The sequence below is a fragment of the Phragmites australis genome, chromosome 3 (genome assembly GCF_958298935.1).
Source record: "Phragmites australis chromosome 3, lpPhrAust1.1, whole genome shotgun sequence".
Classification (NCBI taxonomy): Eukaryota; Viridiplantae; Streptophyta; class Magnoliopsida; order Poales; family Poaceae; genus Phragmites; species Phragmites australis.
Genome location: NC_084923.1, coordinates 49,723,695 through 49,748,186, shown reverse-complemented (window position 1 = coordinate 49,748,186; position 24,492 = coordinate 49,723,695). Strand labels below are relative to the sequence as shown.

At 42.7% G+C, this 24,492-nt stretch overlaps 3 protein-coding genes across 7 annotated transcripts; 2 read left to right on the top strand and 1 right to left on the bottom strand.

The window, feature by feature from the left end:
* Nucleotides 1-581: 581 nt before the first annotated feature.
* LOC133913776 (conserved oligomeric Golgi complex subunit 2-like) lies at nucleotides 582-6,612 on the top strand. Of its 2 annotated transcripts, XM_062357036.1 has the most exons (12): nucleotides 593-1,324; nucleotides 1,907-2,113; nucleotides 2,528-2,864; nucleotides 2,980-3,141; nucleotides 3,414-3,513; nucleotides 3,607-3,816; nucleotides 3,908-4,022; nucleotides 4,623-4,829; nucleotides 5,098-5,199; nucleotides 5,703-5,825; nucleotides 5,906-6,040; nucleotides 6,302-6,612. In XM_062357036.1, exons 1-12 carry the CDS (start codon nucleotides 857-859, stop codon nucleotides 6,413-6,415), a joined length of 2,280 nt encoding a protein of 759 aa, XP_062213020.1. In that variant the 5' UTR covers nucleotides 593-856; the 3' UTR covers nucleotides 6,416-6,612. The 2 variants fall into 2 exon arrangements, with proteins under 2 accessions (XP_062213021.1, XP_062213020.1); XM_062357037.1 differs by lacking the exons at nucleotides 5,906-6,040; nucleotides 6,302-6,612 and having other exon boundaries at nucleotides 582-1,324; nucleotides 5,679-5,728.
* Nucleotides 6,613-6,996: 384 nt separating this feature from the next.
* Nucleotides 6,997-9,951, bottom strand: LOC133913774 (RPM1-interacting protein 4-like). 4 transcript variants are annotated; one of them, XM_062357033.1, is made up of 5 exons: nucleotides 9,769-9,951; nucleotides 9,507-9,590; nucleotides 8,217-8,717; nucleotides 7,877-8,065; nucleotides 6,997-7,200 (listed from the first exon to the last, which is right to left on the bottom strand). In XM_062357033.1, the coding sequence occupies exons 2-5, from the start codon at nucleotides 9,510-9,512 to the stop codon at nucleotides 7,168-7,170; spliced, it is 729 nt and encodes a 242-aa protein (XP_062213017.1). In that variant the 5' UTR covers nucleotides 9,513-9,590; nucleotides 9,769-9,951; the 3' UTR covers nucleotides 6,997-7,167. The 4 variants fall into 4 exon arrangements, with proteins under 4 accessions (XP_062213017.1, XP_062213016.1, XP_062213018.1 ...); XM_062357032.1 differs by having other exon boundaries at nucleotides 9,783-9,950; XM_062357034.1 differs by lacking the exon at nucleotides 9,769-9,951 and having other exon boundaries at nucleotides 7,918-8,065; nucleotides 9,507-9,751.
* A 1,862-nt stretch (nucleotides 9,952-11,813) lies between these two features.
* Nucleotides 11,814-16,190, top strand: LOC133913775 (uncharacterized). The gene is made up of 3 exons (XM_062357035.1): nucleotides 11,814-12,099; nucleotides 12,196-12,752; nucleotides 15,421-16,190. The coding sequence occupies exons 2-3, from the start codon at nucleotides 12,467-12,469 to the stop codon at nucleotides 15,786-15,788; spliced, it is 654 nt and encodes a 217-aa protein (XP_062213019.1). The 5' UTR covers nucleotides 11,814-12,099; nucleotides 12,196-12,466; the 3' UTR covers nucleotides 15,789-16,190.
* The last annotated feature ends 8,302 nt before the right edge of the window (nucleotides 16,191-24,492 follow it).

Below are 24,492 nucleotides of genomic sequence, written 5' to 3'. Positions count from 1 at the left end.
GTCGTTGCGGTTACAGTGTATTGTAATATTTTCACCCTGTGTTTAATACTATGTTTGTCCTCGTTCGCACCCCATACCCACGTAAAATGCTGCAACTACTAATTACTGATTTTTTTCTCCCGTTATTACATAACCTACTCCAAATTTAATTTCTTAATTTCCTTACACCCCTTCCTTTTTTATTTCTTTAATTACAAAAATAATACATTTTTAAGGATAAAATAGAAAAAAAATAATTTTAGAGGAAAAAAATGCCCCTAACCGCCCTCTCTCTATGAGAGGGCGGCTAGGGGCTAACCGCCCCCTCAGGACAGCCCTCTCAGGACGTCCTGAGGGGGCGGTTAGCCCCTCTTGCCACCCTCTGAGGGGGCGGTTAGGCCTACCGCCCTCTCAGGGGGCGGTTAGCACCCGTAGCCGCCCTCTCAGAGAGCTGGGGACGCCTAGTTTTGCAAATATTTTCGACAGGAATCTATTTATTTAAATTTTAACAAAAAAAATAAAAAAATAAAAAAACTCTCCTTGAGCCATGTCCCATTCTTCGGTGCCCGGCTCGTGTCGCGGCCTTTCGGCGCCGCCGGGCCCAGTTGACTCCAGCGAAGCGGGCTAAATCGCGGCGTCATGTGGGCATGCGGCCCGGCATCCAAAGGAGCCCACCGCCGTCGAGTCGTTAATCCTCACCCGACTTGTTCCCCTTCCTTCCCTCGCACCGGCTCCTGCTAGATCTCCATCAATCTCCGCGCGCTCTGCATCAGATCCACGAATTCAGATTGGAGCAGATCCAGAAGTGGAGATCCAGATTTCAGATCCATTCCTCCTCCGTGGCCGCACCCGGGGGGTTAAATCTGAACCCTACGCCATGGCGGATCTCGCCGTGGCGCCGCCGCAACCGGCCCCGGCCCCGGCGACGGACCTCTTCGGCGAGCCAATCGAGGCGCACCCGCCGTGGTTCAAGCCCGACTCCTTCCTCCGCGTTGACTTCGACCCGGACGCCTACGTGGCCGAGCTCCGCACCTACGTGCCCCTCGAGAGCCTCGCCGCCGAGCTCCGCGCCCACCTCGCCGCGCTCCGCGCCGAACTCGTCGGCCTCATCAACCGCGACTACGCCGACTTCGTCGGGCTCAGCGCGCGACTCAAGGGCGTCGACGCGGCCGCGGCGCGAATGCGCGCGCCGCTGGCCGAGCTCAGGGACAAGGTCGCCGGGTTCCGCGCCGCGGCAGCCGCTGCGCTGGCCGCGCTCCGTGCGGGGCTCGAGCAGCGGGCGGCTGCCACTGCCGCTCGCGAGCTTCTAGAGCTGCTTCTCGACACCTCTCACGTCGTCTCCAAGGTCCGGTCTGAGGCTGCTCCCGGCCTCTTATTCGTTCAATGTAGCTCAGTCCTGTAATTGTTACTATAAATGTTTCCTCAACATTCGTAGATCCGAGTAGATGTACGATCTCTCGACGTTTGAATTTCCAATTTTGGGGTTTCAGTGTCCATCGTGGACATTTGGTTGCCCTATTTCCTCAACTATGTGAAAATCTGTAGTTTTAGCTATACTCTATATCAGGAAACTACTTTAGGGGTGCTGCAATTAGCCACGCCAATTAGTAGGTATTAGAGATATTATGAATATGATAACCTGGCTGCTTGCATTGTGAATGGAACCTGTGACCTATCCTTATGTCATTGCAGACTATTTTTTTTAATGTGAGTTTAGACGTTTCTATATATATATATAATGCCAAAATTAGTTTTCTGTTCTAGAAGTTACTCTGACCAGTTAACTGATATATTTGCCTAACAGAAGGCTATCATTAAAGCAAGTATCGTATATGTTTGACATTGTGTGTTCTCATAATATGTACTTGTAGGTAGAGCTTTGGGCCATGTCGTGTTATTATTTTTAAATGTTTCTTTTCTTATCCAGGTTGAGAAATTGATCAAGGAATTGCCAACCGCTCCATCTGATTCGTCAAATGTTGAAGTGCATTTAGTTGATAAGGGCTACCCAAGCAATGACCCTGGAGCACCAAATGCGGAGGCTGGGACAGGTGTCAGAGAAACTCAAAGCATTCTCTTAGAAAGAATAGCCAGCGAGATGAACCGACTTAAATTCTACATCAGTCATGCACAGGTTTGTGTCAGCGTATACTTTTAACCTGAAAGTACATTTTCTTTGCTTCTGTTGCTGAGAAAAATCTTAAGGAGATGGGTGCTCACTGTGAAATAAATATGTCTAGTTCACACCATATGCTTGGTTTTTTTGTGTCATCACTGAAACTCATTTTTTATAACCTTAAAGTGCAATGCAAAATAAGATTTGGATTATGGCACAAGAAATTTGTTTGGCTAAGTGTATTTTGTAGTTAACTCTCTATTTTCTACTTCTTTCATTCTTTTAAAGTTTTGTTTGATAATCTTAAGCCAGACAACCGAAATTTCAGTTTTATATTGGTTGGTTTCATTAGATTATATAAACCAGTTCATATGTTAATTTTGTTGCAACTTATGTTTATGATTCTTATTGTGTCACATTATGGCAGTACAGAACCTTCCTTTCATTGTGAACATGGACAAGAGGGTCCAAGGTGCCACAAAACTACTTGATGGTAGCTTGGAGCGTTGCTTTGTGGATGGTCTAGAACATCGTGATGCAAGAGTAATATACAACTGTTTGCGTGCTTATGCTGCTATTGACAATACATCTTCAGCTGAAGATCTTTTCCGCATAACGGTGGTGTCCCCATTGATTCAAAAAATTGTCCCTCAAAACTATGCAAAAGCAGTTGCTGGGGTATCGTCTGATGAACTGGAAGATGATTACCAGAAGATAAAGCAATGTGTAGAAAAGGATTGCAAATTTATTTTGGAAATATCTTCATCAGGTAACTTTTGATTCCACTGAAAATTTTCATGTGTCATAAGTTGAAGCACAAATGCTACAGATAGACTTAGATTCATGTGTCATCTAAGATTCCTTGTTCTTATATCGATTTGCAGCAAACTCTGGACTGCATGTTTTTGATTTTCTGGCGAATTCAATACTCAAAGAAGTCCTTTCTGCGATCCAGAAAGGCAAACCTGGGGCCTTTTCTCCTGGAAAACCTAAAGAGTTCCTGAAAAACTACAAAGCAAGCTTAGGATTCCTTGATTTTCTTGAAGGTATTCTAATGTTTCCATTTGATTATTTGTTTCTGCTATGAATATGTTTGCAAAATATACCATTATATTCCAAAACATGTTGGGTTATCTATCTGGTACTATTAATGGAATGACCATCATATTTGACTGAGAAGAGAGTGACTGAGATCGGGTTGTTCCTTAACTGAGAAAGTGATGTCTCGAGCACCAAGATATACATCCTGCACTAGATTCTACTGCCAGTGATGTTGGGAATGGAACTTCACTGCAGTGTATCCCTTTTCATTCTTTAGGTTACTGTTCCTCCAAGTCTGCTGTAACAAAGTTCCGCTCAGAGCCTGCTTACACAGATTTCATACGACAATGGAATGTTGGTGTATACTTTTCATTAAGGTAAGCATAAATACGTACAACTATTATGTCGTGAGGTGTGCTTAGAATTCAGCACTGTATTTTAACTAAATTAGGACCTGTTCACCTCACAAGGTTTCAGGAAATTGCTGGTGGCCTTGATTCTGCTCTTACGGCCACAATTAGCCCTGTTGGAATGCAAGAGAATCAAGGGAAGCCGAAAGCGTTGTTGTTGAAGCAGAGTATTAAGCTCTTAGAAAGTTTGCAGTCCTGTTGGAGTGATGAGGTTCTTGTTTTCTCGCACTCCGATAAATTCCTCCGTTTGTCTTTGCAACTTATTTCAAGGTATAAATATTGCGAAGGGTATATTTGTCCTTACGTCTCCACCATTTCATATATGGAAGTTGACCTATTTTCTATGTTCTTGTACAACAAGGTATACCACATGGCTTTCTTCTGGTCTGTCTGCACATAAAGATTCTGATGGGAGCTCAAGTTCACTTGCAGACGCTGAATGGGCACTACCTGTACCTGCTGAGGATTTCATATATGTAAGTCACATCTACAATAATTATTGGCATTATTGTGTGTCCAGTGGCGGACAAAGAGCCGGTGGGTAGGGGAGGCTCACTTCTTCCTCCTCCACCTCTTCTCCCATTGGAGTTCCAGCCTGTAGATCCGCCCCTGATTGTGTCTCTCTGTACAAGAAGTGTTCTTTTCAAGTTTTTGGACTTAAGTTGGCCTTAAGATGATTAATTAGTTCCACTGTAAGCTTTAAGTGCTCAAGAACTCAGTGCAAAGATCATTAATTTCGCTTTTAACCACACTCACACGCGCTGGGGTCACCTTAGGGGAAAAAATCATGTAGTTGTTAGCCCAGTTTGTGGCAAGTATGAGGCAACGGAAGGGCATGACTAAGTTTTTTCTGATAGAACTGGAGAGGGCTGTTCGGTTCTTATTTTCTTGTGATTTATGATTGTTTGTCAGGTTGGAGGAATTGAGGCTAGTCAGTGTTACTTATTTTTGTGCACCTTTCCTATGTTTTGGCTTCTAGCTCTCACAGTTATTGTTACATTCTAGCACATATTAGAATATGGCTCTTGGACCTACTTTATTTTTGTATTTAATTGTATTTGTTCATTTATTTACAGATAATGCATGATGTACATGCTGTAATTGGTGAGCTTTCAGAATCAGGCAACATCATTGGACATGTAAATCAGTTGCTAGCATCATGCCCCATTGAAGTACTTAATCTTGTGAAACAAAGTATACTGCAAGCTGTTGAACCTTTAAAGGAACTGTTGCCTGCCATTATGAATGTCATGATTGGAGTCATACTTAAAAGGTCTAATGAGGTGAGTAGACCACCGTCAGCAAAAAGGCTATCAGCATGTCCTTAGTTTATCTGCAGTTCCTCACTTCTCCCAAACTAGATTACACAATGGTTTTGGGCTCTTGTTATTTTGCTAGAAAAGATCCCAGGCTAGACATAACGTAGCAGCAAACATACATGTCTTGAGCTTTAGCATGAAATATTTACTTGTAAATTATTTTAACACAACAATTTTAAGCTGTGTTCATTTTGTTCTTTGATTGTCCAACTTTCTTTTGGATTGATTGTAGGACCTGAAGCACCTGAAGGGCATTACAGCGACCTATAGGATGACCAATAAACTTCCAGCGAGGCATTCTCCATATGTATCTGGGATTTTACATCCACTAAAGGTTAATGAACTTCTCATTTTACCGTTCTTGTTTTGCTATTTATATGCATCTAAATTGAAGCACCAAAGCTGAACTGAAAGTATGTTCACCCAAGGGAACAAATATATTTGAAATTGAGGTCCTGCCTCTTAAAGCCTGTCATTAACTGAGGGAAGTGAAATATTTCTGAACTCTTACAACAGAGATGCTCTTTTTTTTTCCCTCTCTCTCTTTAGGCATTCTTGTATCTGGTTTGAGTGTTGTTTTCTTGTTAATATTCGAAGTTCCGGAGTGGATAGCTGGAGGTTTATGTGCTTGAGTACATGCATTCTGTTGTCAAGCTATAGTAGTTTAGCTTAAAGTTGTCGATAATCAAATAGGTCATATTGCATGACTAGTGATGTTCTGTAATTGCACATTTCGTTTATATCCAATGGTGGTGTCAAAATCATTCAAATTCTTATATCAGGTCTATACGTTTAATTGCCATTTTTATGCAGAGATTTTTTTCTCTGTTCCTGTAGGTGTTTCTTGATGGGGAGCGTATCCATTATTTATCAGAAGATGATAAAACTAAGTTGCGCCATGGATCTACGGACAAGATCACTGCAATTTACTATGATTTGGTCTCCGAAGTTGTCAATGTGGTAAGTAAGGAATGCCTAGCTGCCTCTGTGGATTCGTTTCTATGTACCTGTTACTTAGATCAATTTCTTTCAATATGAAGGCAAGGAAAACCGAGTCTTCATTGCAAAGGCTGCGCCAGGGTGCACAAAGACGAGTAGGGGCCAGTACTGATGCCTCAGATAACGCCATATCTGATACAGACAAGATCTGTATGCAGCTATTTCTTGATATTCAGGTTTGCTAGCTTTACTTTTACCCTTGTGCTAAAAAAGATGACATTTTTTTAAAGGAAAAAAAAGATGACATGCTATGCATTGGCTGTAAGATATTCTCCTTGTACTCCTATGCATGATATGCAACGTCTCGTGCTTACAAGAATTGAAATAGATATCAGGCAAAGTCGTTTGATGCTGTTAAGTATGATATAAATGCATGAAGTTGTATCTAATGCTCTACATCGCTCGTGACATGTTCTTTTACTCGTTTTATTTTGCAGGAGTATGCACGGAATCTCCGCGCGATAGGAATAGATGCAAGAGAAATTGATTCCTACAGAGCTCTATGGCAGTGTGTTGCCCCAAAAGACAAACAAGAAAACATTCAGTTTTGATGTAAAGAACGTTGTCAGTGTATAGAAATATTTCCCGTAGGTCCCTCAACATGCATAGGTGCATTTGGCGCTGTTCATTTTGATTACCGTCGATGTATCGTCTCAGTTGCCTCCGGATTTTACAGGGATAGTCCAAGATTTGAGAATGTGTATCAAAATCTGATTTCATCGAAATACATTCTGTTGGGAAATGGTTCCGTGACCCGTATGCGCTATTCATTGATCATGTATTGCTCAAGATATACCCAGTGCCGCACAATTCATTCAGATCTTTCCCGTCAATTGAGTGTGAAACGTCTACTAAGAAAGGTAGCCACGGTTACATATCCGAAATTTAGAAAAAAAATGCAAAATGAAACACATAACCCCAGCCGTATCATACGAAAAAACAGTGAACATAAAACGCCCAGGCCCAGCCCCTTCTCATCCGTTCATAAGTCATAACAAAGATCCTTTGTGCATAACCCTACCTACGTACACACTTTGAGTGCAGCTAGAATCCATAATTGAATTCCAAAAAATATTAATCTAGTAGCAATGAGACGAGATTGCGGGATTCAATGGGGGACAAACGGACCACAAGTTACAAAAACAGCTCAAATTAGTGAAGCTCAAGTTTGCAAAGTCGTGTTCTGGCACGTCTTGCTACCAAACAATATTACAACAAGGGCAACATAGTAGGGCTCTCTTATTTTACAATGACAAAACAATCGACACAGGTTTATGTGATTCTCAAGGACAGGGGATGGATATCAGTTCTTGAACCAACTGAAGCATGAGCAACCCTGCAAGGAAGCAGCACAGTGAGTTAAATAGGATTATGTAAGTAATGGCTAGTAAGAAGTGGGTTACATTCAACATAGACAAAAGTTTGAAAGCTACCATAAGCAACTATCTTGACTAGATCCCTTATAAACAATCCTAACAAAATATATTGCCGTGCAATGGTGCGGGTGTGACCATACTTGTAGACTACATTGCACACGATTATTAGGCATTAGTTTGAGCTAAAGAAGAACAAAATGCAATAAGGTGAACACTGATTACTACAGTAATAAGCGTTTGCCCATAACCAAAGGTAGCATTGCTAGGATCATATCTAATCAGTTGTTATGATTTTGGTCAGATATTTAGGGTTTTTTTTAGGTGTGGTCAGGAATGTAGTTGCATTATCAGCTCTAGCTAGAGTTTAGTGGAGTTTCAATTATAGCAGAACTAAGCATGGTGCAGTGATCCATCAAACCAGTAAAATTGCACTAAGCAGTTGTATTATGGCCACTATGTTGCTCCATAATGGCCAAAGATGTTGGCATGAAGTGGCAATCAATTTCACAAGAAAATCAAAACACAAGAGAACTCAAAGATATATTAAGCACATGCACTATGAAAACTTTACTCTGCACATTTGATAAAAAATAGTATAAAACAATAGCACAACAACCAAGTTTCAAATGGACTCACTGAGGATTCATATTTGCGGCCTTGATTAGATTGTTTATAACCTGTATCACCGGTGATGACAGGAGCATTGCCGGAACCAGACTGCTTCTCCGCCCTCACTTTGTCAAATATGCCTGTGAAACCTTCACCTGTAGATGGATCTTTCTCATCCCATTCTCCAAACTTGGGCACAGCTGATCCTCTATCAGGCTGTATGTGCAAAAAATAACAGTACATTGCTTCAGAAATTATACAGCAAGCAATACTTAAAATACAATTACAGTTTGTTTCACTTCTGTCCATAGTCAATTTAACAAACGCACAATTTTCTTATATTGCACTTCACAAGTTAAGACTATACCGTTTCATCTCCACGGCCGCTTGATCTCATCTGGGACCTTCCAGGCGTGGTTGGAGCAGCCCCCCGGTTTCCTTCTGATGAACCCCTCCGTTCCCAAGGAGGAGATGAAACCCCACCTTTGTTCACAATTCTTGCTTGGTGACGAGGATGAATGGGTGAATGTTCCATGCTAGTTTTTCTCACTGCACTGTCATGGTTGGTATGATCACTGTATCTATGATTAGGCGGTTTTCGAGCAGTGGCCTCGTGCCGACGAAGATCATCTTCTTGATATGCACGTCTTTCATCCTTGAGCTTCCGCACTGCTGGATCTGATCCAGTCCTCAGAGGAGAGGCTTTAACTGATGGTGGATCCTTTGAGAGCGCTTCCGGATCTCCATTATGGTCATTTTGACTAACAGACCTCCCCGGTGATTTACCCTTCCGAGCATTTTCAAAATACTGTGTGTAAAGGTGATCGCCGTCATCCTTCCAGTTTCCAAATTTAGGAACTCCTTGATGCTGGTATAAATTCTTATTAGATTGTGTGGTTGGCCAAATAAAGTAACACCTATCATATTAGGTGGTGTCCAGGAACAGAATGTTGAAATGCATAAGATAAAGTATTAATAACTTCCAACATTTGGTCATGGTTAACACAATTAAATGGAAACCTACTTTGTCTAAAAGAACTACTTAGATGGAGGTGTCCAAGAGCCTGGCAAGTTCCATACACACGGGTAGTATACAAACTATATGTCTATATCATATCCCACATTCACAAAGGTGATATCATTTTTCACTACTATCTCCCTACGTTGTAACTTCAATCCTCCTTAACGAATCAGCCCTGCAACGTAGACATGTACGTATGCTTATAGCAACACTCATGACACAACAAAACCACATGTTTGAACTGGATCTTGGTAACTGAAAGGACTAATTAATAACTGAGTAAAGAAACAACTCAACTAATTTGATTTCAAATTAGTAAATTTCTTGGGCCAAGAAAAATAGCCCCAAAGAAGGCAAAAAGAAATTGGTTCCGCAGATATGCAATCTGTCTCCCCACTACGAAGCTAAACAAGACAACCTAGGCAAAACTAGCACTGGGCATGCAAGGAGAAGAGGAAAACGACGAAGCTCTTCTGCCAACCGAGGGCAATTCCAAGAAATCCCACACGCGAGCACGAAGCAACGCCCAAAACGAACCTTTTATCCTACAAGCAAGCAAGCAAGCTAACCCGATCCAAACACGAGCTACCTCGGAAACAGCAGCAAGTTGGGGAGCAGTCCAGAGCAAGAACTTACGGCCATTTCGTCGGAGAAGGCTCCAAGAACGGCTGCAAAAGGCGTCTCCTTTACGCCTCAGGGCGCCGCCTCCGCCCTCTATACCTGGATTCGTAGCAAGAATCGCTGCGCTCAACAACAGGAGAGAGAGAGAGAGAGAGAGAGAGAGAGAGAGAGAGAGAGAGAGAGATGCGGCCAATAAGAGAGCAGCAGGAGGAAGACGAGACGAGGTTGCGGCGAGAGGACCAGGAGGAATTGAAGGGAAGGGAGGAAGAAAAGGTACTAGTCATGTTTGACCATTATGGCGTTTGATTCTCGCTGCTGCTTCGTCGTCGGCTCGTTGCTTGCTTCCTTCCCCTCCTTCCCTGCCGCTGCTGCTGCTGAATGCGGTGGGCAGTATGGTGGTCACTGGTCACTCCAGCCCCGTCCTTAACTCGGATGCCATCGTGGTGATGGCGCTTTGCTTTGGCTGTTCGGTTCCGACATGGTCAGGGATAGCAAACTGTAGACTGTAAACTGTGTAGTAGTAACCGGAGCGTAGGGTGTGTTTGATTACCGGATAACGTCCCGTACATTTGCTAAGTTCGGTAGAGCTGCATAGCAGTTGAGGGTAGTTATATTAGATTGAGGGTAGTTATATTTGTTAAAAAATATTATTTAGTTAGTTGTATTTGTTTTAATAGATTGGATTGAGTTTTTATTTGATCTGATTGAATCTGAGATGAGTTACTTATATAAAAATAATTTTATGATATTAATAATTAGATTCGTATATACAAATCGATGCAGATACTACATCTACTGAGACAGACTACGATCCTACATAAGGATGAAGTCTATATTTATATCATCAAAACAAACTGAAACAATTAATATAAATAACTAAACATATTTTCATTTAAAATTAAACGTATCCACTAAACTAGATGGAGGAAGATTCAGACAAGCAAACGCACCGTTTACTGCTGCTGCTGTTCAGCCGCTGGAAGTGAAGTCTTACATGTTGACCTGTTTACCAGCAGTCGTCTTCAGACGGGAATATACAGAGTCCAGTTTCGTAGAAAATTTTAGTTTATACACGTGGCATGGGGTACCTAACATTGTTGCATAGTATAATTATAGTACCTTTTTTATTGTTAGCAACAGGGGTCTGGTATGGATGCATGATGCTACCTCAAACTAGTCCTTCCTATAAAGATCCATTTTACTAGCAGTAGTACGTATCTGGTCTGGTGCGTCATCAAATTTAGATATGCTATTTAATACTGACTTAAAAATGTTGGAATCCAAAAGATAGAGACGAATCATGTTCTCCAACTAAGATGAGGGTAATCTGTTGTTTCCTTGTCATTACTAGTATTTGCCATGGTGATCGCAATTTGATTTACTAATAACTCTATTGGAGGGGTTGATGTGCTCATCTTCTTGAATCTTTGTCCCATGTTTCAGGCCTGGCCTCAACAGAAAGAATTATCTGCTGTGTGTTTTGTTCCTCAGATGAGATATAAATGGTATAGTCTAGTTGAGTGAAATTATTATTAAAAAAGGTAAATATTTTTAATTAGTTATATTTATCTAGATAAGAATATGAAAACACAAGAGCGAATACATGAGTTGATTTGATAATTTTATAATTCTGATAAGTAGATTTGTTTATATGAGCGGATGCAGTAGTCTGCATCTGTCAAATCAACCTGCACTACTTAATCAGACTAAAGACATATATTTGCATATGTCCGTCAAAACTAAAATAATAGATACAAATAATCAAATATATTTTTTTAAAATTATATATATTTACCGAGCTAGAACAAATTTGGACAAAAGGAACACCCTTAATGCATCCTGCTAGCTGAGAATTCCATCCCAACTGTACCTTGACCTTGAGGGCCTGAACAATTATATTGGACCGTTATTGGAAACAGCATGCGAATACAGGGCGTGGACCATAAAATGGCCACAAGACGAGTAATACTGTCGAATTGATAATTCCGCATGCATGCGCTGCAAATTCCCCCACGGGCACGTTACAGAACCAAGCAAAAAACAATAAAATAAAGAATCGAACAAAAACAACTGAATTCTTCTGTAGCTTTACCCTAAACTACAGATTGAACGCATTGGCTAATATTTTAGCACAAAAAATTTCATTTTCCTTTTGAGGGGAACTCGCATTTTTGTTTTCTTTTCTTTTGGAAAAGATACAAGTAAAACTGCATCGGCTTACATTACATGCAAAAAAAGGCTGTCTCGATAAAGTTGCAAATGCATTGCTCATAACTTTCTTAAATTCCTTGAAAATAAAGCATGTCGGGAGAATTTTCGGGTTTGCATGCTAAGCACCATTGTTAATAAAAAAGAAAGAGGTAGAGAAAGAGGGGGGAAGAGCTTGGGAGTTGGGAGTGAGAGTGTGCGAGTTTGTTCTCACTAGTTCTTTCTCTCTACTGCACGCCTCCCCTCTCCGTCGCCTTTCGGCGCCGTCCCTTTGCTATAACCCTTCACCTTTCGATCCCCTTTCCCACTTTCTTTAGCATCATCCCATAATCCTTGCCCAAAGTCTGCAGATTCTTGATTGCTCTGAGTTCTTCGTCTGGTTCTTGGCAGGAGAGGCAAGGTGAGCTGTTTCTTTCCCCTATTATTCTGGAAATGTCCATTTGCTTCCCCTTTTCTGGTTTGGTCTTCTTATTGTTGACGACCCACCCATTTGCAGACCAAGAAAGTTGGTGATTTCATGCCCATCTCCAATCCTCCCCATCAAATTTGTGATTTTTCCGTCGGCAGAAACGAGGTGACTGACGATTTGGTCGGAGTTCTTGAAAAGAAACCTCCAATCCTGCGCCATTCCTAAATTTGGCGCTGAAGAAAGGAAGCGAAGTCGGTTGTTCGCTTAAAATCGCAGCTTTCTCGAGCACGCGCGGCCAAGGCGTGGTTGTAGAATCGTAGCAGATTGGTGGTTGAGAGGAACGCGGCAGCCAGTCGGTATGATTCAGCTTCTGTTCCTCGTACTATTCGCGGAGGGCGCGGTGGCGCTGCTTCTGATGGTGAAGGTGGGGCCGCTGCGGGAGCTGGCGATGCGCGGTGTGGACCAGGTGAAGACGGGCAAGGGCCCGGCCACCGTGAAGACGCTGGCGTGCACGCTCTCGGTGATCCTCATGTCCAGCGTCGCCAGCATTCTCAATATCCAGAACAGGCGGCTCAAGCTCGGCACCGTCAGCCCCATGGACCAGGTGCTCTGGAGGACGCACCTCCTCGAGGCATCCCTCATTGGTGAGCATGCGTCTCCCTCTCTTGGTATTCTTTACTGACAACATAATGCCGGCAGCTTAGCATTGGTAATGGACGAGTGGCAATGGATGCTTTGATGCAATAGTGATTGGCTGATTGGCGATTGCTGCCTAGGTGTTAGAGGATTTAGAATGTAACACCCGATGTTTCAGGTCCGTCAGCTAATTTAGAGTTCATTCATGAAGTTAAGAAATCACGGGTTGTGCATCCCACCTCTTGATTACAACCAGGACTTTGCCTAGGGTCAAATCTGTAGATAACTTCAGTCTTTGTTTTTATGATTAAAGAATGCTGTTTTTTCTAATATCTATTTGCTAGTAGCAGTAGTCATCTCTGTTGTCCACCTGGTTGGTCAACTGTTCAAGAAATACTAGATTATAATGGTCTATTAGGATACAGTAAGAACTCCTACTGTTTTGCTTTGCATTGGACTTTTGTTTGTTACCTTGCTCCTTAGGTGTTAAAAAGGAAGATAGTGTGTTGCAAGCAATTGTTTGCTCTTTAGATATTGTTTGGTACTGTTAGAATTTAACTAGTCTCTTAACTGAAATGCTATCAGGGTCATCTTATGCAAGAATGCTGCTTGCTGCATGTTCTGAGCATGTTGCTGTGTTTGTGCGATGAGATTTCCAAGGCTTGAGAACAAGCTATCTTTGATAGCACCAGTTCGATGTTTTTAGAATTTAAACGACTTAATGTTGTAGGTCAGAACAAGAGACTCAAGTCTTTATGTCAAATATAGCTAAGGTACTGTCTTAGTTGGGCACTTTAAGAGCCATCTCCAGGAGACTAGCCAAATTGCACCCTCCATATCTCCATAAAGAGTGCCCTCCTCTTCGCACTCCAACAGACTATCCATATTCCAGCCTTCATATTCCACTCTATATTTTAGTAATATCTTGTAACGCTACTCAAGTCAACGTGACCTTGGCCAAGCTCAGTAGAGAGCAGCTCTGTACTGGCACACCATGCCATGGCTGGCGATGAGTGAGCTCGCCGGCGGCGAGCGGCACTGCAGCTCGGCCAGAGGACAGCAGCAGCACTAGCGCACAAAAGCGAATCCATTTGAGGCATAGCCGTCCGGAGGGCCTGACCAGAGCATGGCTGGCGGCGAGCGCCATGGCGCGGCGCCTCTCGGCTCGCGCGGACGGTCGCGCCGGCGACGGGCCAAGGACGATTTGACATGGGCAAAAGCTTGAGGGAGGTCCAGGGAAGCCCATTGTGCTCTTGGTTGCCCAGGGAAGGCTTTGCAGCAGCGGTTCATCGGTGGGGTCACGGAGGAGCTCGCCGGAGTTGGGAAAGATGGCGTGCAAAGGCTCAATTTGGCCGGGGATGATGGGGTTTCGCGCGGGAATTAGCGAGGAAGACCCTGTGCGACCTTCCTCTACGCGATTTGAGGCTCGGTTGGGGCAGATTTGGGCTTCGCAGCGTGGATTTGAGCTTGAAATGGTGCTGTGCAGTGCTAGCTGCTCTGTAATTTGCGTCTGGCCATGAGAGGCGGGTTTGGGTATGGGAGAGGCGTTATGCAGTGCGAGCTGCTCTGTGATGGTGGCGGGAGCGCACGGGGACTACCAACAGTTGGAGAATGGCGTGGGGGAGAGACACGCCACATCCAGCGTGCGGGAGGAGCCGGATGGCGTGCCTGTCAAAATGGCGTGGAGGATGGAGGCTCTGCTAGAGACCATGTTTTGCTTGTTTTGGCTTTTGGCTCTGATGGAGGATGCGATGGCTACTCTCCTGGAGATGCTCTAAGGAGCTGGAAGAATATATGCATCGGAATCCTTATTAGTATAGAGATGTCATTATGTCAATAGGTGTATTTTTCCGAAAGCAATTTACTGTTTTTTTGTGATCACTTTGGAATATTACTGTTTGCTTCTAGTTTGTGATTGCAGTTCAGTACCAGCGTTTGCTCATGAATTAGAAATCTTAGTTAAAATCTAGAAATCATGATGAAACTTACAAGGATTGGAATATAAAATTAAGATCCTTTAGTATTGGTTTTGAGGACATGCTTTAGGGCATGTTAAAATTACAAAGATAACAAGTATATTAGGACCGACTTTTCTATGTGTTTTATGGGGTTTCCAATTTTCCATAAGTTATGATGCACTTGTTCAGAGTTGATATGGGTCATAGGATTTGCTGGATTTGTGGACGACTACTGTAAAGATGTATAGCCAGCCTGTTCAAACATGAATACACAAGTCAGCCTTATAACTAAGGTTCCTACCCAAGAGTGGTTCCATTAACTAATGAATCATCTAGACACAATTAAAGTCTTATGACAGCATGGTTTAAGTGACAGACATTAATCTTGTTTGAAGCTTTTGGTGCAATATAGCCTTTTCTCTTCTTGAACTTTGGGAGAATCTCAGATTCATACCACAAATGACAAAAACAGGCTTCAGAGAAGTGATCCTGTCAGTTTGTTTTTCGGAATGGCTGGCACAAGTATCTGAAACTAAACCTGTACTTTGATGGGAACGTTGGACATATCCATTTTTGGCCATGTGTAACGTTGGTGTTTTTAATCAAAATTGGAAACCACATTGTTATCAGTTGGTAGTTGGCACAAATAGAAATGTATAATATGCAGTAATGTGTTAAATCTGGCACTGTTGTCTCAACATTTTATTGCTTCTTGTAGGATATACGCTATTCCTTGCATTTGTAATTGACCGGTTGCATCACTACCTCCGGAAACTCATTACACTGAGGCAAACAGCCAGCACATCAAGAGAGGAGGTCGAGAAACTTCAAATGGAGAACCGATCCCTCCGTGAAAACGAGGAGAAATCCCCCAATGAAATCAAGAAGCTTCAGCGGGAGATTGCTAAGCTGAATGAGAACATGAAGAAGCTGAAATCCGAGACTGAGGAACACAAGAAGAAGGCATCGGCAGCAGAGGCCCATGTCAACGCCCTGCAAAAGCAGTCGGAGGAGCTGCTCCTGGAGTACGACCGGTTGCTGGAAGACAACCAGATTCTACAAGCTCAGATATTTAACAGAGGCTGAGTTAAGCTGGTACATGCAACTTTAGTTGATCATTAGCAAGATTCCTACCAGATGGCATCAAAAAGCCAAGGGCTTGACCTGTTTCGAATGATTATGTGCCGCTGCTCTAAATTTTGAGCTCGTCTGTGTGATTCATGGTGTCCATGCTCTTTAACTTAAGGTCTTGTTGATGTACGGATCTAGTGTGTATTTTGGAGTTGTCGTTTCTTGCTTTTTGTATGGAGGCGCTGTAAGAGCCGGGGACGATGGGATGGGCATGAGGATTAGTGGTATGTGCATCCAGAATGTGCTTGGAAACACAATTTGATTTGATAATTGAGAACGAGGCCATCGTTTCTGGAATCCTGGAGAAGAAACGGTATTCCGTGTGTTCTGAAACTGGGCACTGGCCCGGCAGTGTTTATGCGTCGGTCTTCTTCAGGGATGAACATCTGATCTTGTCTTGTTCTGTGAGCCTGAACTGGAACTATGGGAACCAGAGTTCCTAAAACCAATTGTCAAAAGTTTCATATACCTTGGCTGAGCAGGTAATGGAAAGATTCATTTCAAATTTCGATGGTATTCAGCCTCGAAGATCACTGTGCGTGAACTAGGTTCGTCTGAAAGAAGGGAAAAAAAAAGCTTGAAACTTCCCAATTCATCAGCCAAAAACTGAATTCTGGGATCGATAAACGTGTCCGTGGGATTCCAAAACTTGAACTGTATGTTTATGATGTTGCACAGACAAATAACAGAACAGAGGTATTTGATCAACTCGAAATTGCACTTGGACTTGTACACTCACGGTGACAGTTTAGGCACCGGAGAGAATCGATTCATGAAAGAATAAACACATAACACATGCAGAAAACTCGGATGAGCCGCAGGTCTGTCTCGGCCCTGGTCCCTGGATGAACAGAACGGCGGCAGCTTTGCTCCGCGCGCTCGATCTTTATTGGCGAGTGGCGGTGGCAGCGGTGGGACGCCTTGGTGCCTCGCGGACGTGCTCGACGGGGAGACGGACCACCTTGCCGGCGAACATGGGGTTGAGGTTGGCGGTGTACTTGACGGTGTAGTGGGAGGCACCGGAGGCGAAGACCACTCTCGCCGACAGCCAGAGCAGGATGCGGCACTTGATGTTGGCGGGCACGAACGTCGTGCGCACGTACACGGCGGTCCCGCAGGCGAGCCGCCGAGCGGGGTGCACCGTTTGTGCGCCGCGCGAAGCCATGAACTCGTCCCCGGCAGGCGCGCGCGCCGACTTCTTCGATGACGCAGGGCGGGACGACGACGCCGGGTGCGAGGGCTTCTTGATCGGCTTGGTGGGCCCCATGACGCAGCGGGACGACGACACCGGGCACGCGGGCTTCTTGATCGGCCTGGAGGGCGCAGCGAGGGTGAGAACCACCGGCTTCTTCGCGGCGGCCGGCGAGAAGGAGGCGGAGACGAAGGGACTGCTTGCGGCGGGCGCGCGCGTGCAGGCGGAGCGCTGCAGCGGCGCCATGGCTCTCCTCGCCGAGGGCTGAGACGCTTGCAGCACTCTGATGCTGCTAGGGCAGGGTAGGGTTGAGCGGCAGCGCGAGTGAGATTCGGACGGGACGTGCGTCGTGCCTTATAAAGACCCCGTTCGGCAATCCGAACAACTAATCCGACTAGAGCTCGGAGAGAGCTGTTACTGTGGAAAGCTAATGCGTGCCTCCCAAGCTGTAGTTTACTTGCCACGGTGATGGTAAATTGATGGTAACTCTGTCCCCAAGCGCAGTTGAGTACGCGTGGCCCCTTAGATCTACGGCACCCGGCCCGTAGTGTGTGAAAACAAAGTCGTAAGTTAAAAAAAAAATAGTGTTACTATCCGGCCTTATATATTATAGGATAAAATCTTAATATCCATATTGCTATAATTAGTCTTTTATGTTTGAGATCAGATCTCAAATAATAAAATATTATTTCTATCTTGAATTTTCTCTCCTCCTCCTATCGCATGCCAACTACCATCAGTCAAAGCCATCGCGAAGATTTTTTATTTTATTTTTGATTGGGATCTATCTAGAGTCTGATCTGAGTCTCAAACATAACATAAGAAGATCTTAAATCAAAACAACACATGTGAAATACATCTTAAGGCTTATTGAGACCTTAGAGGTGTTTGACAGAGCCCTAGATCTAAAATCCACGCTAAATCTAAGTGAAGCTCCTACCAAACGGGGTAGCTCCATGTTTTTTTTAGCAACCGTCGGTAAGATCTCCTCATAATACATTTTTGAGATGAGTATGCAACCTATTAATTGGTAGCATATGTATATGTCGTGCTTGTTGTGTTCTTCGTTTAATTTTGACTGCTTGTATTAGATTGATTGGATCGAGGAGAACACAACAATTGTTTGTGAGTTATTCGCCGAGCAAGTGAACATTGGCCATCGGCCAAACACACACTTGAACAGTGTGGGGTATGTTGAGGTAGCAAAGAGATTTAAAGAGTGAACCGGTATAGAGTTACACAAAACTCAAATTAAAAACCAATGGGATAAGTTGAAAGCCAAGTATACCATTTGGAACAAGCTGTTGTTGAGGCAGACCAGCAAGGGGTTGGATGCAAAGAAGGGCATGCTTTTTATTGATTTTTTTGTCTATTGTAATGGTATTGATGTATTTTTTCTATGTAACATGAGATTCCACGTTCTTGGCCATTCAAGAATAAAGGTATTTGCAATGAAGATCTTCTCAAACAAATGTTTGGCATCAACAATGATGGTGAAGATCATTGGTCTCTAACAGGGAAAGTCACTCTCAAACCCCCATATGAAGATACTGTTACTGTAACACTTTGAGTTTTAGCATTTAGAAACTAGTCAAAATTCACTCATGATTAAAATTTTCTAATTATTAAACCAGTATAAAATCAAGAAAATATATATTTTATGTATATATACTCGTATGTATATATTCAAATATATTATTTTGGTTAAGTATTCCAGGGAGCACCAAATTAATTTCTAAAGTAATCTTTGTAATAAATTGAGCATAAGCATTTTGGTTTATTGCTTTTATGGTTCTTTGAGTGGAGATTTGAATTTGAAAGTATCCCAAATTCAAATCTATTTCTTAAATTCAATTTATCTGAAATCCAAATTGAATTCAATTATTTATGAATTCAAACCTCTCTCAAATCCCGAGGCTTCACCTTCAAACCTTTTTCCTAATTCAAATACCCTTATTTGAATTAATGCCGAACTCCATTTCAAATCCAACCTCATTTATTCTTTTTGAATCAATCTCAAATCCAAATCCTAAATTCAAATACTCTTATTTGGATTGATGCCAAATCCAAATCCTAAATTCAAATACTCATATTTGGATTTAGTCCCAAATATCTCAAATCCAGACTCATTCAAATCCTCATCAAATTTGCATTCAATTCGAATCATTCGAGACATATTCAATTCATTCCAGCATAATAGCTTTGCAATTCAATTAGTTTCATTCAAATCAAAGTTCAAGTTCGAATCTCATATTCGAATCCTCGTTCCAAAGTCATGACCATTTTCAATTCAAATCCAATTTGAATTACCACTCAATCAATTCAATTTGAAGTCATTCTTTGAATCATCATACATTTGATTTCAAATTCAAATACATTTATTTGAATCATCGTGCATCCTGTTCAAAATTGGTTTCATACAATTGTTTTGTCATCCAGATATTCCCTCTCAGATCTTTACCCTAGATCATTCACTCTCTCTCTCACCTCTGTCTGACATCTCTCTACACCGGCCATCACTCCTCTCTCTGCCTCTGATATTCCACCGGCAGCTAAAGCCAACTTCTTCTCCTCCTCTCTCTTCTTACACCTGCAAGGCACTCACCTCACGTCATACGTACACACACGGGCACACATACACATAGGTAGCAGCATCGGCACCCTCCTCAGCTCTCCTCTCTCCCTCGCTACTCCTCTCCACACACACCACGTCGTCGTGTCCTTCTTCGTTGTTGCCATCACACAACCGCGCACCACGCCGCACCACCGAGCCCACAGCCCAGCTGGCACGCGCAGCCAGACCGTCTTCCTCGCTGTGCCATCGTGCGCGCTACCACTGACATCGCTCGTGCGCCGCCTTTGTGCCGTCAGTCTGCGCGCCACACCGCCCGGCCGAGGCCGCGCCGAGCCGCTAGCACGTGCCTAGCCGCGCCATGTCGCAGTTCAGCTCGCGTCGCGCCGCCCTCGCGCCGCTGGCTCTTCGTCACCGCGCGTAGACGCCACCGTGCCTCCGTCGTCCTATGCACCACGCTGCCGCTCGGCCGCGTACAACCGCCGCGCGCACGATCGTCCTGGCCCTTCCCCGCGGAGTCGCCGCCGCTTCGCCGTTCGCCACCAGTGAGCTCCCCGTCCTCTGCTCCCTTCTTCCTCCCCACCGTCTAGCACCGCACGCCACGTCGCGTCGTGCCGCCATCTCGCCATCACCGAGCCTTGCAACATCGTCCCGCGTCGTCGCTCAGCCACGCGTGTGCCACCTCCTCCCTGCCATGGCTGCCTCATGTTACGTCGCCGCTTCTCTGCGTGCAGCCGCCCCACTGCCCGCCGTGCGCGCTCCCGGCCTGCTACTCCATCGTGCCGCCGTGCTCGCCCGCCTCTCTCTGCCCCGTGAGCCACCGTGGAAATATCACCCCTCCCTTATCTCTTTGGCCACACACTGACGTGTGGGACCCACTGAACGAAACTCCCTCCCCGGGACCAATCCATGGTGGACTGCACACCCAAACACCCTTGGTCCACCAGCCTACGCATCGAGCCTACCGTACAGTACTCGCCCCTGGTCCATGGTGCACCCCTCTCTCGGCTCACACCGGTTCACAAGTTCAATGGAACAAGTCCGTATAATAGTGTCATTTTCTATTTTATCAGTGATTGTTTTGCCGATATTCCTCTAAAATCATAATCTATCTCCCTATCAAATCTTATAATTTTTGGAGTTCAATTAATTTTCTCGCTCGGTACTTACTTTCGTGTCACGGTGTTTAACTAGAATTAGGTTTCGCATTTTTTTAAACAAAAATGAGTAGTTAATTTTATATCCATGTTTAGGTTATAATGGTAGAATAGTTTCTTATGTTAATCTAGATTAAGTATAGGTTTAGGCCTTTTGCTAATTAGAATAGTTTTAGAATAAACTAGATGTTTGCTTTTAATATTTAGAATACTTGTTATTTTATGCTATTGTTTATAAATTAATCTTAGTTTACTTAATGTAATAAGATTAACCAATGTAGTTGCTTAGTGATAAATACAATCTATTAGGATGTGATAGAATAATTTAACATTGGTAATTAATTAATTATCATCTTAATAATTAATTAATTAGTTTTAAAGAATAGATTAACCTAGTTAATTAATTACATGTATGTTTTTACCATATCAATAGTTTATAGCTTATTTAGAGTGACAATTAAGAAACACTCGATAACCTTAGAATAGTGTTATAGATTAAAATAATTAATCTTGACACTTAAGCACATGTAATCATTTAGAGTTATACTTATGTATAGAGTTATATACATGCTCACATACATATAGACGTAAGTAATGCATATGCTTACATATGTTTATGCCAGTACATGTGCACTCACCTATACGTAGAAACTCTAGCTGTCGCTTTCCAGCAGTTAAGCTAATAAACACTCACCTAATCGTTAGTAACTTGTTTAAGCTTTTTCCGAAGTTTATAAAATAATTAGGCTAACAACTTGATATAGCTTCACTAGATAACCTCGCTAGATTCTATATGTCAATTTCGTTTAGCTTAGAGTTGCTGATCGTCCTTCCGCTAGGTTAGTTTTCGCTGTTTTCTCCGTCGTTCTTCTTTCGCTTTGGTGTTTCCCTTGGTTTTATTTTGGTGATTTCTTGTTTAGTCGTTGTGCATTTTTTGTCATTAATCTGCGTAGGCTCGAAGTCAAAGATCTAAGTAAGAACGCGAGGAAGGATCTAAAGGTGGAACCCGATGATAAAGAACTCGGGATGCTCGAACAACAAGATCAATCGTGAATTGACCTTTGTGAAGGTAAGTCATATCTTCTTATCATATTGAACTTATGTTTTCAGATAATCTACATGATTAACTAAAACTTGATTTATTATCGTCTGTGCTATGTATTGCGCTTTTACAAACTACTTATGGTTGTTGCTCGTATCAAACACTTGTCATACCTTAAATATCATCATCCAGAATATATATCATCCTAGGATTTACCTGTCGTTATCTATATTAACATTGAATGATGCCTTGATATCTAGCATGCTTAGAATTGAATACGTCTCCTCGGAGATGTCGCTTTTAAAATGCATCTCTTCAGAGATAACAATTTATTGTTATCAATGTTAACTCCTATACCATGAATCCTTAATAGTTGTGAATTCTGTAATGATTGTGAAATCTTTGATGTCGTGTGGAATATGGAGGGTGATGCGTAAGAATGGGTGAAAAATGTTTTGGCAGGGGCATGTAGAGTGGTCCTCCGGTTGAGGATGCTCTTGAGGGTTTGAGTTACCTTTGTGGTATTTATTGCTAAAGGATACCTACCATGACTGTTTTAGCACCGAATCTTGCGTCATGCCGAGTCACCCTCGTGCAACCATACGTCCTTTATGGACATGACTTGACTTTTTTCTCACCGAACTGGGTTGGACATCATACTAGGAGGCTGAGAGCCACGAGCAGTCAAGTGACTATTTGACCCTCTGTTTGAATGTGCAGAGACCGTCAAGTGCTTAAAAAATGGAACTTGGTATTCAGTACAAGACATTTAATACTTAGGGGTAAATCTCATTATGATTCACTCCTCGGCTTGTAATGGTTGGAGGCTGAGCATATCGCGTGGGTATAGTGTACAACCTCTACAGAGTGTAAACCTCTTCGAATAGCCGTGTTCACGGTCATAGATATGCGAAGGCATGGTCACACTTGATTAGACTTTGGGTGCGTGCGTCTTGATGAGTGAGTGTGTGGACTAGATATCCGTGTGATGAGGTTACTGACTCATTCCGCCACGAGTTGTGTGATATTAGAGGTACACCAGAGATGATGAAAGGGACTGTGGAGCGAGTTGTAACCCCTCTTTGGACCCAAAAATCCTCAGATATAACTTGTTACCGTTTTCTGGATTTAAAAGTGTTTCAAAAGCTTTGTTACCAGGTTACCTTGTTTTAAAACTGTTTCAAAAACTTTGTTACTAGGTTACCTTTGTTTTAAAAGGTTAACAACAGAGAATGTAATTGGATACCTGCATAAAACATGTTTTATGCTTAAAACTATACCGTAAAGTCTTATCCTTGATTTATCTATTATGCATCTATCAACCCGTTGAAGTAGTATAGGACTTGTTGAGTACCGTCCGTACCCAGTTTTGCCGCTTTCATATTGTTGAGATGGAGATTAACCTCAACCCAGTTGCAGTCAAAGGGATGAAGTCTAAGGTCGTGTCCGCACCTGAGTTTCTTGTGGCATTGGGTTGTTTCGCTTGTTTCGCTTCGCTTTGTTGTAGGCTATTCTTCATGGCTGTTCTATCGTGAATCCTTGTCCACAAGACTAACTTTTGCCCCTTTTAGGTAATTATTTTATTCAAAGTATATTTTTTATACTATTCTGTTGAATTTTGTGTGTATCAGCTGCTTGATCCAGGGACTGATATAGGAGGCATAAGGGAAACCGAGGTTGGGGTCCTGATAGGTACAAACAATATTGACAGTCAGGAGGGCGAGGTAGGGGATGAGTCTAATGTTGAAGAGCTTTCTTCTGTCAATGCAAATAGCAAGAGACCAACTTGTGATGTTACTAGTAAAGGAAAGAAGCAGAAGATAGGGACGGTAGTGCTATTTAACAAGAAATTAAAAAAAAATAGCTGATTACACGTCTTATATCCCTGCAAGTAAAGTTGGAACAACTACTGTTAAAGAAGTGATGGACCTTGTGCTTGATTGTGGGGCAGACGATGGTTCAAATGAGCACTACATAGCCACATCTCTGTTTCTGAAACTTGAACAAAGAGAGATGTTTATTACCTTGCCCACTCCTGATATTAGGTTTTAATGGCTTCGAAGGAAGTATTAGAACAAGTATGGTAACTAGATGTGTTGGGATGCAAAATAATATTTTATTCAGACCTATCTGCGGTATTGTTCGTACCATTTGTTGTAAGACTATTTGTATTCAAACCTATTTGTGTTAATGTTCTATTAAGATCTATATATTGCATTGTTGACTATTATTTAATATTGTCATCTATTTGTATTGTCTATATTTTGTTGTTTTATGTGTTACATTTCAAATGTTATATGTACAAATGTCTGGAAATGATAGCAATGACTCCAATGGTGAGACTGAGAAATTATTTGATCTTTGTCAAAGAGGTGTTGAAATTGCACAAATATATTGTGATATGCATCTGCAAAAAGCGGAAGCAAGGACATCAACATTGAGTGGGATGGGATGGCTGATGGAGACATTGAATACGCAAGGGGAATGTCATAATATGCTTCAGATGAGCACTCAAATCTTCTATGATCTCATGACTTGTTGGTAAATAGCTATGGCTTGACATCATCTGTTCACATGAGCACTCATGAAATATTAGCAATGTTTCTATACACATTGGGTGGATATCAAACTAATAGGAGTACACAAAATCGGTTCAAGCATTCGAGTGAAATAGTTAGTAGAAAGTTTTATGAGGT